This window comes from Eriocheir sinensis, chromosome 52, assembly GCF_024679095.1.
Source record: "Eriocheir sinensis breed Jianghai 21 chromosome 52, ASM2467909v1, whole genome shotgun sequence".
Classification (NCBI taxonomy): domain Eukaryota; kingdom Metazoa; phylum Arthropoda; class Malacostraca; order Decapoda; family Varunidae; genus Eriocheir; species Eriocheir sinensis.
Genome location: NC_066560.1, coordinates 11,181,631 through 11,194,133, shown reverse-complemented (window position 1 = coordinate 11,194,133; position 12,503 = coordinate 11,181,631). Strand labels below are relative to the sequence as shown.

Sequence of the window (12,503 nt, the reverse complement as noted above, 5' to 3'; positions counted from 1 at the left end):
ACTTTAATTAGTCTTCTACTTTATCAAATCCTTCGTACTCTCTCACCCAGACGCCAAAACATTTTCTTTTTTATAAACTTTCCTACATCATTGAGAGCTATGGAAATCCCCCTCTTGAATAGTATAATAACGTAGGTACTTTTAACCCTTTGAAACCTTAATTCGTCTTCTTCATAAAATTCTTCGTTCTCTCCCACCCACACTCTAAAACATTTCCTTTTTTTGAAACTTTTCTACATCAATGAGAGCTGTAGAAATCCACCTCTTGAATAGTATAATAATGTATGGAGTTTTAACCCTTTGAAACTTTAATTCGTCGTCTACTTTATCCAATTCTTCTGACTCATCTACACGTCTTGATATTCCTTTTAATCATCTGTTTTTCTATGTCCTCGAAAGCTGTGGTAGTCAGTCCCCTTAATAGTGTAGTGTGTGTGCTCTGAACCCTTTGAAACTTTAATTCGTCTACTTTATCCAATTCTTCTGACTCTTTCATCTACACGTCTAGATATTCCTTTTAATCATCTGTTTTTCCATGTCCTCGAAAACTGTGGTAGTCAGTCTCTTTAATAGTGTAGTGGGTGTGCTCTGAACCCTTTAACAGCTTGATCCTTCCATTACTCGCTCCACTTCCTCCACGCTCCGATCCTCCTGACGCCCCAAGACTAACCTTTCAAGATAAGACAGTGAATAATTGAATAACGAAGAGCTTTAGAATTCAGTCCCTTCAGTTGTGTAGTACGTGAACTCTGAACCCTTTACAGTACTGATTCTTTCTATCCATCCACCTCCTTGTTCTGTATTACCTAACCTTAACTTGCTATTTTTCCCCCTTTTAAGTACTGCTTCGTTCTATCCATCTACCTCCTTGTTCTGTATTACCTAACCTGAACTTACTATTTTATCCTTTTAAGTACTGATGCATTCTATCCATCCACCTCCTTGTTCTGTATTACCTCACCTTATCTTACTTTTTTTTGCCCTTTTAAGTACTGATTCGTTCTATCCATCCACTTTGTTTTTCTGCCTGCGACTCACACCTCACCTTACCTTACCTTGAACTTACCGTTTCCTTTGGTTCTGTGGTGTGTGTGTGCTCCTGTAAGATAATTGGATAACTAACTACTTCTATCTACCTCCAGTTCTGCAAGCTTGTCTTCTTCTGTCTTCTTAAGCTAACTCCGTCTTTTCAAATAACGAAGAGCTTCATTTTCCTTAAGTGCTGCAGTGTGTGTGTGTGTGTGTGTGTGTGTGTGTGCGCTCTGAACCTTGAAAGTACCGATTAACTAACTACTTTATCTACCTCCGTCTTGTTCCCACACTGCAAACTTGTCTTCTTAAGCTAACTCCGTCTTTTCAAATAACGAAGAGCTTTATTTTCCCAGTGTGTGTGTGCTCTAAACCCTTAAAAAAGACTAACTAATTAACTACCTCGTCCATTTCCCTCATGTTAGTACACTGCAAACTTGTCTTCCTTAACTAATATTTTCTTTCCAAGTAACGAAGATATGTGGTAGAGTTTCCTTAGTGTGTGTGTGTGTGTGGGTGTGGGTGGGTGGGTGCGTGTGTGTGTGTGTGTGTACCCTTTGTAACATCGATTCATCCCCGTCCGTGTACCGCCTCCTCCACGACCTTGCCCCGCGCCGAACACTCTCCTCCTTTCCTTCCCCGCGATGAGTGTTTGTCTTTCGTCGTCTTATTAGCAGAGTCAATACGTCTCTGTACTTCCTGTGTGTCATTGTTTGCCTGTTTTTGACTTGCATGTAAGGTTAGGTTAGGTTAGGTTAGGCTTCTGTATGTTATAAGATACCATGCACTCTTTCATTACTCCCTCCTCCTCCCTCGCTGCGCCACACACCACATATGTTCCCCTAAAGTAGCTTAAAACTCCCTTTCTGTAATTCCTGCTTTTGACTTGCATGTAAGGTTAGGTTAGGTTAGGCTTCTGTATGTTATAAGATACCATGCATTCTTTTTAACTCCCTCCTCCTCCCTCGCTGCGCCACACACCACATATGTTCCCCTAAAGTAGCTTAAAACTCCCTTTCTGTAATTCCTGCTTTTGACTTGCATGTAAGGTTAGGTTAGGTTAGCTTAGTCTTCTGTATATTATAAGATACCATGCACTCTTTCTTTACCCCCTCCTCCTCCCTCGCTGCGCCACACACCACATATGTTCCCCTAAAGTAGCTTAAAACTCCCTTTCTGTAATTCCTGCTTTTGACTTGCATGTTAGGTTAGGTTAGGTTAGGCTTCTGTATGTTATAAGATACCATGCACTCTTTTTAACTCCCTCCTCCTCCCTCGCTGCGCCACACTCCACACGCGTTTCCCTGTAGCATAAAATTCCTTCTTCGTAATTCCTGTTTTTGACTTGCATATTAGGTTAGGTTAGGTTCGTTTAGGCTTATGTATGTTATAAGATACCATGCATTTCTTTTTATAATTCCTCCCCCTCCTCCTCCCTCGCTGCGCCACACTCCACACGCGTTTCCCTGTAGCATAAAATTCCTTCTTCGTAATTCCTGCTTTTGACGCATGTTAGGTTAGGTTAGGTTAGCTTAGGGTTCCGTATATTATAAGATACCATGCATTCTTTTTAACTCCTTCCTCCTCCCTCGCTGCGCCACACACCACTCCCTCTTAGTAATCCCCGCTTTTGTCTTGCATGTTAGATTAGATTAGGTTAGGTTAGGTTAGTTTTATGTATATGTTAAGTTACTCTGCCGGTTATATTTATCCACTTCCCTTCACAATTTACTATCTTTATAATATATATCCTAAAGTTTGTTATCTTATTCTCTTCTTTCGCCTTGAACGAGAAGCTTGTCAGTAAAGTCAATAGATGTTCTGTTTGCATATGATTATTTACTCGACCGATGTTTTTTCTTCTTTGTTCACCTTCTCCCTCTTTCCACACTGCGTCACGGTACACATGTTATCATTAGAGAGAGAGAGAGAGAGAGAGAGAGAGAGAGAGAGAGAGAGAGAGAGAGAGAGAGAGAGAGAGAGAGAGAGAGAGAGAGAGAGAGAGAGAGAGAGAGAGAGAGAGAGAGAGAGAGAGAATGTTCCCCTAAAATAATCTAAAATAACTTATCTATAATTATTTCTTTCGACTTAAAATAAACGAGAAAAAGTGAGTGAAAAAATGTATCCCCTTAAAACAGCTTCAATTTTCTACAGTCAAGTTATTCCTTTTGCTTTTAAACTCGAGAGAGAGAGAGAGAGAGAGAGAGAGAGAGAGAGAGAGAGAGAGAGAGAGAGAGAGAGAGAGAGAGAGAGAGAGAGAGAGAGAGAGAGAGAGAGAGAGAGAGAGAGAGAGAGAGAGAGAGAGAGAGAGAGAGAGAGTGTCTGTCTGTCTGTCCGTTTGTCTGCCTGTCTGTCTATCTCACGGAAACTCGCCAGTGAAGATATTAATCCCACACACACAGCGAGTCTTCACAAAGTTTGGTTGACTCCACTTATTCAATTAAACTGCGGATCATCTCTCCCTCTCTTTTCGGAGCAGGGAAGGGAGGAGAGAGAAAAAGTCTACGCTCTCCCCACGCCGTGTTTAGTTAGGACACATCACGGCCAGCACACACTCTCGCCCGCCCCGCCCCAGCCAATCATAGGCCGGCGAGACTTTGAAAGAGAGTTCTGATTGGTCAAGGGGAAAAAAGAGCGCTTAATCTTTTAAAGGCAGGGAGAGAGACTGGACGGGAAGGAATCTCTCAACGGAAGTTGGCTTTATCTTATCCCGCGTCTTATCGCTTTTAACGGCAGCGATGTTTCACCCTAATAGAAGGTTATTTCCCGTGTGTGGTAGGGGAGATAGTGTGTGTGTGTGTGTGTGTGTGTGTGTGTGTGTGTGTGTGTGTGTGTGTGAGTGTAAAAATATCCCACTCCCACGTAATATAGTAATGGTATTTATTTGAAGTTGTTGCAGTAGTCGTAGTAGTAGTAGTAGTAGTAGTAGTAGTAGTAGTAGTTGTAGTAGAAGTAATATTGAAAGTTGTCAGAATTGTATTATTATTTTTTTCCCTTTATTTAGTATTAATATTTAACTGGATCATTATCACAACCATTATTATTATTATTATTATTATTATTATTATTATTATTATTATTATTATTATTATTATTATTATTATTATTATTATTATTATTATTATTACTGTTGCCTTTCATCAGTATCATAACTCTTTTTGCAAGCACTATTCCTACACCTGCACATTCCTGATTGAGGGCCACACCTGCGCGCTCTGAATGATTGCTGTCAGTGCTGCAGAGTTTCAAGGAGACTCAAAAGCAAACACCCTTATTAGACGCATTCCTTCCCAAAGCATTTCTCATCATTTTCAACACCACCTCAACATTCACCACCTCGACCTGAACATTCACCTTTCCCTCCTTACCTTACATTATCGTACATCAGCTAGACTACCTTTTTTTTCCTTTTTACAACAATGGAAGCAGCTCAAGGGCAAAAAAATGAAAGTATAGTATAAAAAGTATATGCTGCTGAGTACGACAGTCTGGCAACGTTCGTGGAGAGGTGTCTTGATACGAACGTTGCAAAATTATCGTACTGAACCTCTAACATTTACCCATTTCCGACCCAAAAACTGTCTTCTGGGCCACAGTAACGAGGTCAATTTGTAGTTTCGTTAAAATAGTTAATTCCTGATGTTTCTTGGCAATAGTTACGCGATAGAAACCCCTCAACACTATGCTCTGAGTACGATAATATGGCAACGGTGCTTGATACTCTCCTTGCTTTACCTTGATTCAGCCTTCCCTTACCCTTACCTTGGCTCACCTGTTCATTATCTCACCTGGTCTCATTTCACCTGGTCTCCTTTTTCCTCTTCTCACCTTACGCCACTTCAACCTGCCCTTCCTTTCCCTTCCCTTTTCTTGTATTTCTCTTTGCCTTGACGGACTTTATTTTAACCTTCCGTACTCATTCTCATCTTGTTTACTTCTATTTTACTTTTTTTTTACCTTAACTTGCGTAGACTTACCTAACCTTACCTTATTTTCATGTACCTTAACTTACCTTTCCGTAGATACTTTGCCTCACCTCACTTTATCTTGTTTTGCCGTACCTTACCTTACCTTACCTTACCTTATAATACCTTACCTTACCTTACCTTACCTTACCTTACCATACCTTACCTTACCTTACCTTACCTTACCTTACCTTACCTTACCTTACCTTACCTTACCATACCTTACCTTACCTTACCTTACCTTACCTTACCTTACCATACCTTACCTTACCATACCTTACCTTACCATACCTTACCTTACCTTACCTTACCTTACCTTACCATACCTTACCTTACCTTGCCTTACCATACCTTACCATATCTTACCTTACCTTACCATACCTTACCTTACCTTACCATACCTTACCGTACCTTACCTTATCTTAATTTTCATTAGGTTAGGTTACCTCACTCTTACCTTACCTTAACTTACCTTACTCTACCCTTCATTAGATTAGGTTACCTTACCTTACCTTACCTTACCTTACCTTACCATACCATACCATACCATACCTTATCTTAACTAAACTTTCCTTACCTTACCTTACCTTGCCTTATCTTACCTTACCTTACCTTACGTTTCAGGGGCAAGAGTCGCAGCGTGGATCACAGCATCCACAATCCCTTCGACTTGGATGTTCTCAGAAAGAAGATTGGGGAAAGGACAGCCTCCGAGCCCTCCAGAGACACGCGCTCCCCATCTCCAGGTAGGTGACAGGGGAAGGGGACACGGCGGCGGGCGGGCAGGGTGGACATAGGTTGACGTGGGGAGAGCGGGAAGGGAATTGAGGAAGGGACGGAGAGGAAAGACGTATGGGTGTTATTTGGCGCAGTATGGAAGGTCACATGGATAGGGGGAAGGGATGGATATAGGCAGACATGGGAGGAATACAGAGGCAGAAGGTGGGAAAGGGAAGGGAAAGGGGAAAAAGGGAGGAGGTATGGGTGTTATTTAGGACAGAAAGGAAGGCGACATGGATAGAAGGAACTGATGGATATAGGAAACAGCGGGAAATAGAAAGGAAATAGGAAAGGGAAGGGAAATAGAGGATGGGGGAAGGGGTATGAAAAAAGGGAGAGGAAGGGAAATGGAGGAAGGGAGAGGAAGAGAAATGGGAGAAGGGAGGAGAAGGGGAGTGAAAGAAGGAATGGGAAGGGGAATGGGAGAAGGGAGAGGAAGGGAAATGGGAGAAGGGAGAAGAAGGGGAGTGAAAGAAGAAAGGAGAAGGGGAATGAAGGATGGGAGAGGAAGGGAGAAAAGGAAAGTGGAGAAAGGGAGGGGAAGGCCAGGTATTCGAGTGCGTTATGGAACAGAAGGGAAGTTGAAACAGACAGGGATGGCGACATTGGTGGACAGAAGGGAATTGAGTTAGGAAAGGGAAGGAATTGGAGGAAGGGAGGTTAGTCGAGTGTGTTATGGGACAGAAAAGGGACATGAAACAGACAGGAATAGGGACAGTGGATGACAGAGGGTGGAATTAGACAAGGAACGGAAAATAAAAGAAAGAAGGGAATAAGGAATAGAAGATGATGGAAAGGGATGGGAATAAGCTGTGACATGGGAGGAAGAGAATCAAAGGGAGGAATAGAGGAAGGGAGGAAAGGGGAGGTGATGGAGATATGATTGAGGGAGAAAGGAAAAATAGCAAGAACAGAGAAAAGAGCAGGAATTGACAGAGGGAATAGAAAGCAAGGACAACGAGAGGAACAGATTTAAGATTTGAGGCTGAAGGAAAGAAACAGAAGGAAGAATAGAGGAAGGGAGAGGATAGGGATGATTTTAGAGCGAAAAAGAAAGACAGAAATAACAGAATAAGGACAGGAGTGAACAAAAGGAATAAAAGAGATGGACAAAGAATGGATAAATATGTGATTAGGTCAGAAGAAAACGAGACAGAGCCGGAATAGGAACAGGAGTGGAAAGGGAGACTCAGGTAAGGAAGAAGGGAAAGAAGGAAGAGGAAGGGAAGCGAAGGAAGGTAGAGAAAGGGAAGGAACACTAATATAATTTCAGACGGAAGGGAAGACTTAGGAATGCATCGGGAAAGGGGAGAGAGGGAGAGAGATAGGGAGAGCATGGCGATAATTTGACTGTGATTTGAGAGTGGAACCAAGGCAGGGGACGGGAGCGGAGGGCAGAGGCTTGTGTTGGCAGGGGACAGGAGGGCGGAGGAGTGAGAACAGTTGGCAGGGAGAAGGGTGAGGTTGAGGACAGGGGCGGAAGGAGAGAAGGACCCCTGTAGGACTCCTGGGAATAGTAATTTGGAGGGGGAAGGGCGGCCCGCTAACAATGACTGATGAAGGAGGGGTAGAAGAAGGGAAGTGAAGAAGGGGAAGACGGCGAGGAACGGGTAAACAAGGAAATATACGGAGGGGAAAAAGAAGCGGAATAATGGGATAAAAAAAGGAGGAAGGGAAGGAGTAGAAATTAAGAAGAAAGAAGTTGAAAGAAATGAACACAAGTAAGGGACTAAGGAAGGAAAGGGAAGAATATAAATAGATAGCAAGTGTGAAAATGTATTAGTGAAAGAAGGAAAAATAAGAAAGGAGGGAATAAGGAGAAGGTAGATTGAAAAGTATAGATAATAGAAAGGGGGACTGAAGAAAAGGAAGAAGAAGAAGAAGAAAAATATAAGGAAATATAAACGTGAGGGAAGACATAGAAATAAGAAATAGGGGAATAAAAGAGAAAGAGAAGAAGGAGAGGAAAAAGATAAAAAGTGTAATTAGTTGAGGGGTAACGCGTTAAGTGAGAGAAAGTAAAAGGAAAAGAAGAGAAAAGACGAAAAAAAAGAAGGAAATAAGAAGAATTGGAGGAAGAGGAAGAGAACAGAAGCTGAAGGAGGAAGAGAATAGAAGTTGAAAGAGGAAGAGAAAAGAAGTTGAAGGAGGAAGAGGAAAAGAAGTAGGAGATAGAGGAAAGAAAAGAAGTTGAAGGAGGAAGAGAATAGAAGCTGAAGGAGGAAGAGAATAGAAGTTGAAAGAGGAAGAGAAAAGAAGTTGAAGGAGGAAGAGGAAAAGAAGTAGGAGATAGAGGAAAGAAAAGAAGTTGAAGGAGGAAGAGAATAGAAGCTGAAGGAGGAAGAGAATAGAAGTTGAAAGAGGAAGAGAAAAGAAGTTGAAAGAGGAAGAGAAAAGAAGTTGAAAGAGGAAGAGAAAAGAAGTTGGAGATAGAGGGAGAGAAAAGAAGTTGGAGGAAGAGGAAGATAAAAGAAGTTGGAGAAAGAGGAAGAGAAAAGAAGTTGGAGAAAGAGGAAGAGAAGTTGGAGGAAGAGGAAGAGAAGAGAAGTTGGAGATAGAGGAAGAGGAAAGAAGTTGGAGAAAGAGGAAGAGAAGTTGGAGATAGAGGAAGAGGAAAGAAGTTGGAGAAAGAGGAAGAGAAGAGAAGTTGGAGGAAGAGGAAGAGAAGAGAAGTTGGAGGAAGAGGAAGAGAAGAGAAGCTGGAGGAAGAGGAAGAGAAGAGAAGTTGGAGGAAGAGGAAGAGAAGAGAAGCTGGAGGAAGAGGAAGAGAAGAGAAGTTGGAGAAAAAGGAAAGTAGACAAGAGGAAAAGGAAGAGAAAAGCAATTAGAGGAAGAGGAAGAAGACCCAGAAACGATAACCTCCTTCTTCCTCTTCTTCATCCTCTTCCTCTCTTCTACTTCCTCCTCTTCTTCCTCTTCTTCATCACCATCCTCTTCTTCCTGTTCTTCTTCTCTTCTACTTCTTCCTCCTCCTCTTCTTCTTCCTCTTCTTTCCTTTCTTCTTTAACCTCCATCGCTCTCCCCTTAGCCACAACGTTAATCGAGAGTAGTTTCCGCTGCAACCCGAAGAAAACGAGCGCTGCCTCAGAAGAAAACGTACGCATCGACCATTTTCTTTGATGACGAAGAGGGTAACGCTGGGATTTTTATGACCCCCTCGAAACCCTTCCCTGTAAAGTGGGCGTGTTATCTAAGACCCGTAGGGAGTGTTAGGATTAAAACTAGACGTGTGTAGTGAGGTATTAAGTTAGTACGAGTGTGAGTTCCTTGTTTTTATGTTTTTATCAGTATTCTTATGGTGTTGTTATCGCTGGTGGTGGTGGTGATGGTGGTGATGGTGGTGGTTGGTGATGGTGATAGTGGTGGTGGTGGAACTCAGCTTTAAGAGACTCACGGAAGGCTTAAAGTTACCTTTCATTTCTCTCTCTCTCTCTCTCTCTCTCTCTCTCTCTCTCTCTCTCTCTCTCTCTCTCCTACGATCAACAACACACTGGGGCTCTACACTACACACACCCACACACAGAGAGAGAGAGAGAGAGAGAGAGAGAGAGAGAGAGAGAGAGAGAGGAATACCCGGAACTAAGGTATGCCATAAAGGGCTAAAGTGATTCCTGGGAACGATTACCTAAATTCTCTCTCTCTCTCTCTCTCTCTCTCTCTCTCTCTCTCTCTCTCTCTCTCTCTCTCTCATTAGCAGTTTTTCCCTCTCCCTGCTTCCCCTTTTTCCTTTCGGACGTGTGGGGTGTGTTGCTAATACTTATGGTGTGTGTGTGTGTGTGTGTGTGTGTGTGTGTGTGAGGCGTTTTGCGTCGTGGTTCGCGTGTGGCTGAAGATGACGAATCCGGGGCGTGCATTACCGTTATTGTGCAGTGCTCGTTATGGCGTTGTGGCGTGTCTGGGCGTCGTGGACGTTTTATATATTTTGTGTGTATGTGTGTGTGCGTGTGTGCGTGCGTGGGTGGCACGGGAGGCGTGGAGCGTCGCCCCTGTGTCCTGCGAAGAGGTGTGCCCTTCGCGTCCTTCCCCCACGGCGGCGGAGGGCACACTGGCACTGCTGCCGGAGTGCGCCTAGCCTGCCTGGCCCTCGTCAGCCTCCCCTCGCCGTCGCCACTTTCCTTCACAACCAGTTTTGTCAGCTGCTTACCTACCGTCTCCCCTCGGACAATTGCCTCCTTGGCGCTGTCCCTCCCCTCAGGGCCACACGCTTAGTGGCCAGGAGACACTCATGCCTCCTCGGAGATATTTACCTCCTTCGTCAATCTCTATTGATCTCGTAGGAATGTACTACAGCGCCACGTGAGTCCCGCGGCAACGAGGGGAACCACCGAGGGTCGTGGCGGCTCCGTCGAGGCCGTGATGGACGTGCCCGAGATATTGGTGCTCCCGGAGTACCGAAACCTCTGGAAAACGTGAATGTTGCGCAGAAACCCTCGAAGCCTGACACATCCCTCTCGCGAGGAGGGCAGCGTGCTCCGCCGCCGCCCGCGCCACGCAGCGATAAACAAGCGCCGGCAACTCGCGGCTTCCTTCACGTGACACGACCCTGCATGTGGCAGCGTGCCCAAGCCCCGCGTGCCCCGCTGCCCTGCCCACCCGCGGCCCCGCTCCCTGACGGCTGTCCGTGGCTCTGAACAAGGCTTGGGGCGGCCTGAGGCGTAGCAGAACCGTCGACAAAGGCGCTGAGGTGTGCGTGTGGCGGCGTGTGGCAGGCGCGGGCGAGGTGCTGCGAGGTGTCGGCTGGAACATCTGGTCGGTTGGTGTTGACTGGCGGCGGCGAAGTGCTGTGCTGCCCGGGTGTTCCTCGTTCGTGTTCCGCACCCGTGCTCCGCGCCCGTGCCCCGTGATCCCTCCGCCCATGGGTGGGCAGTGACCGGTGCCGCTGACCACCGCCACCATGTTCACAGCCCTCAGACACTCGCTCTCCGGAGACCTCAAGCTGAAGATAGGTGAGTCGTCGGGAGGGAGGGGAGGTGAGGGGTCGATCAGGTGAGCGGCCCAAGGTGACGGGCAGGTCGGTTCCTTCTAGTGTCCTGCACAGATATCCTTCGCGCCGTAACTGTACACAGGGAAGCAGGAACTTGCCCAGACTCCCTCCTCCTTCTCCCCCTCCTCCTCCTTCTCCTCCTCCTTCTCTCCTGACTTCCAGGGAGGTATACTGAAGGGCCGCAGCGGCGTGGCGTCCATATGTGTGGCGTATCAAGTGTCGTCCTGGTGACGCAAAAGCCGCCGGGCACCTACACGTCCTTCCCCCCTCCCCCCCCCCCCGCTGCACCTGATCCCTCGAGGCTCCATATAATTTGTCTCATAAATAATCTTTAAAGGAAAAACTCTCTTTACGGGGTCCTGCGACGGGCTGGTGTGTGTGTGTGTGTGTGTGTGTGTGTGTGTGTGTGTGTGTGTGTGTGTGTGTGTGTGTGTGTGTAAAAGTAACGACGTGGCGGTGACGTTGTGGAAAAGTTATTGTTTATATCCACACACAAAATACACACACACACACACACACACACACACACACACACACACACACACACACACACACACACACACACACGGGTCACTAAGCAGCAAGGTCACAGGACAGCTTGACCAGATTAATACCATCACACGACTTACGGATTGCGTGGGTGCGTGCGTGCCTGCGTGTGTGCATGTGTGTGGGGGAGGGGAGGTGTGTGTGGGGGGAGGAAGGAAGGTTTTGTGTGTGTGTGTGTGTGTTTGGGCAGATGGGTGTTTGTGGATGTGGATGTTTGTGGGTATTGGTGAGTGTGTGTGTGTGTGGGTGTGGATGTGGATGTGGGTGGGTGGGAGTGGGTGTGGGTATTTGTGAGTGAGTGTTGGCATGGGTTTGTCTTCTCATAATTTCTGTCTTTCTGTCTCTCTGTATGTTTGCCAGTCTGTGTATAGGCAGGCTTGTATGCATGTGTATGTATGTATGTATGTAAGTATGTGTACCTTCTACGATATCAACTCACGCACATGGCACACACACACACACACACACACACACACACACACACACACACAGACACGGAAACGACCCCTTACCCAAGCATTACTACACACACACACACACACACACACACACACACACATACGTAGGTTAAGGTCGCACACGCAAACTTGAATGAATCCCCGACGTTATTGAACTTAAGCCCGAAATGAAGGCCCTCGCGAACAATGGAGAGTATGGAGGAGCATCAGCGATCAATAGGCGAAACACAGGATATTGTTGTGTTCCGAGGGTGTAACGGCTGCCCCTGATGGTGGTTGGGGCAGTACGAGCAGTGGTGGTTGGTATGGTAGTAGTGTTAGTTAGTGGTAGTGGGGGTGGTGGTGGTGTTGGTAGTCGTTGTAGTAGTAGTAGTAGGAGGAGGAGGAGAAGGAGGAGGGAGAGTCGTGGTAGTGGTGAAAGTAGTAGTAGTAGTAGTAGTAGAAAGAACAGAAGTAGGAGAAGCTGTAGTTTTGATGGTAGTAGTCTTAGTATTTTTTTTACTAGGAGAATTAAGTATAACAAAAACCACAGTAGCAGTAGAAATAATAATAACAGAGGTAGTAATTGTAGTAGTAATAGTAATAGTCGTGCCAATGGTAGTAGTAATAGTAGTAGTAGTAGTAGTAGCAGTAGTAGTAACAGCAGAAAAAAATACCTTAAAATAAAATCCCCCACAATAAATCCCACACTGCACTATTACTCCGGTGCACATCTCCGTCTCTTTTAACCTTTTAACC

The 12,503-nt window shown here is 45.4% G+C and overlaps 1 protein-coding gene across 6 annotated transcripts in view; it reads left to right on the top strand.

Annotated features, from left to right (window-relative positions):
- Window positions 1-5,763, top strand: part of LOC126983058 (uncharacterized) — an 80,799-nt gene extending 75,036 nt beyond the window's left edge. For all 6 annotated transcript variants that reach the window (XM_050835528.1, XM_050835531.1, XM_050835529.1 and 3 more), the window contains one exon: window positions 5,619-5,763. In XM_050835528.1, coding sequence (XP_050691485.1) covers window positions 5,619-5,748 — 130 coding nt within the window. In that variant the 3' untranslated portion in view covers window positions 5,749-5,763. The remainder of the gene's footprint in view (window positions 1-5,618) is intronic.
- Window positions 5,764-12,503: the final 6,740 nt, after the last annotated feature.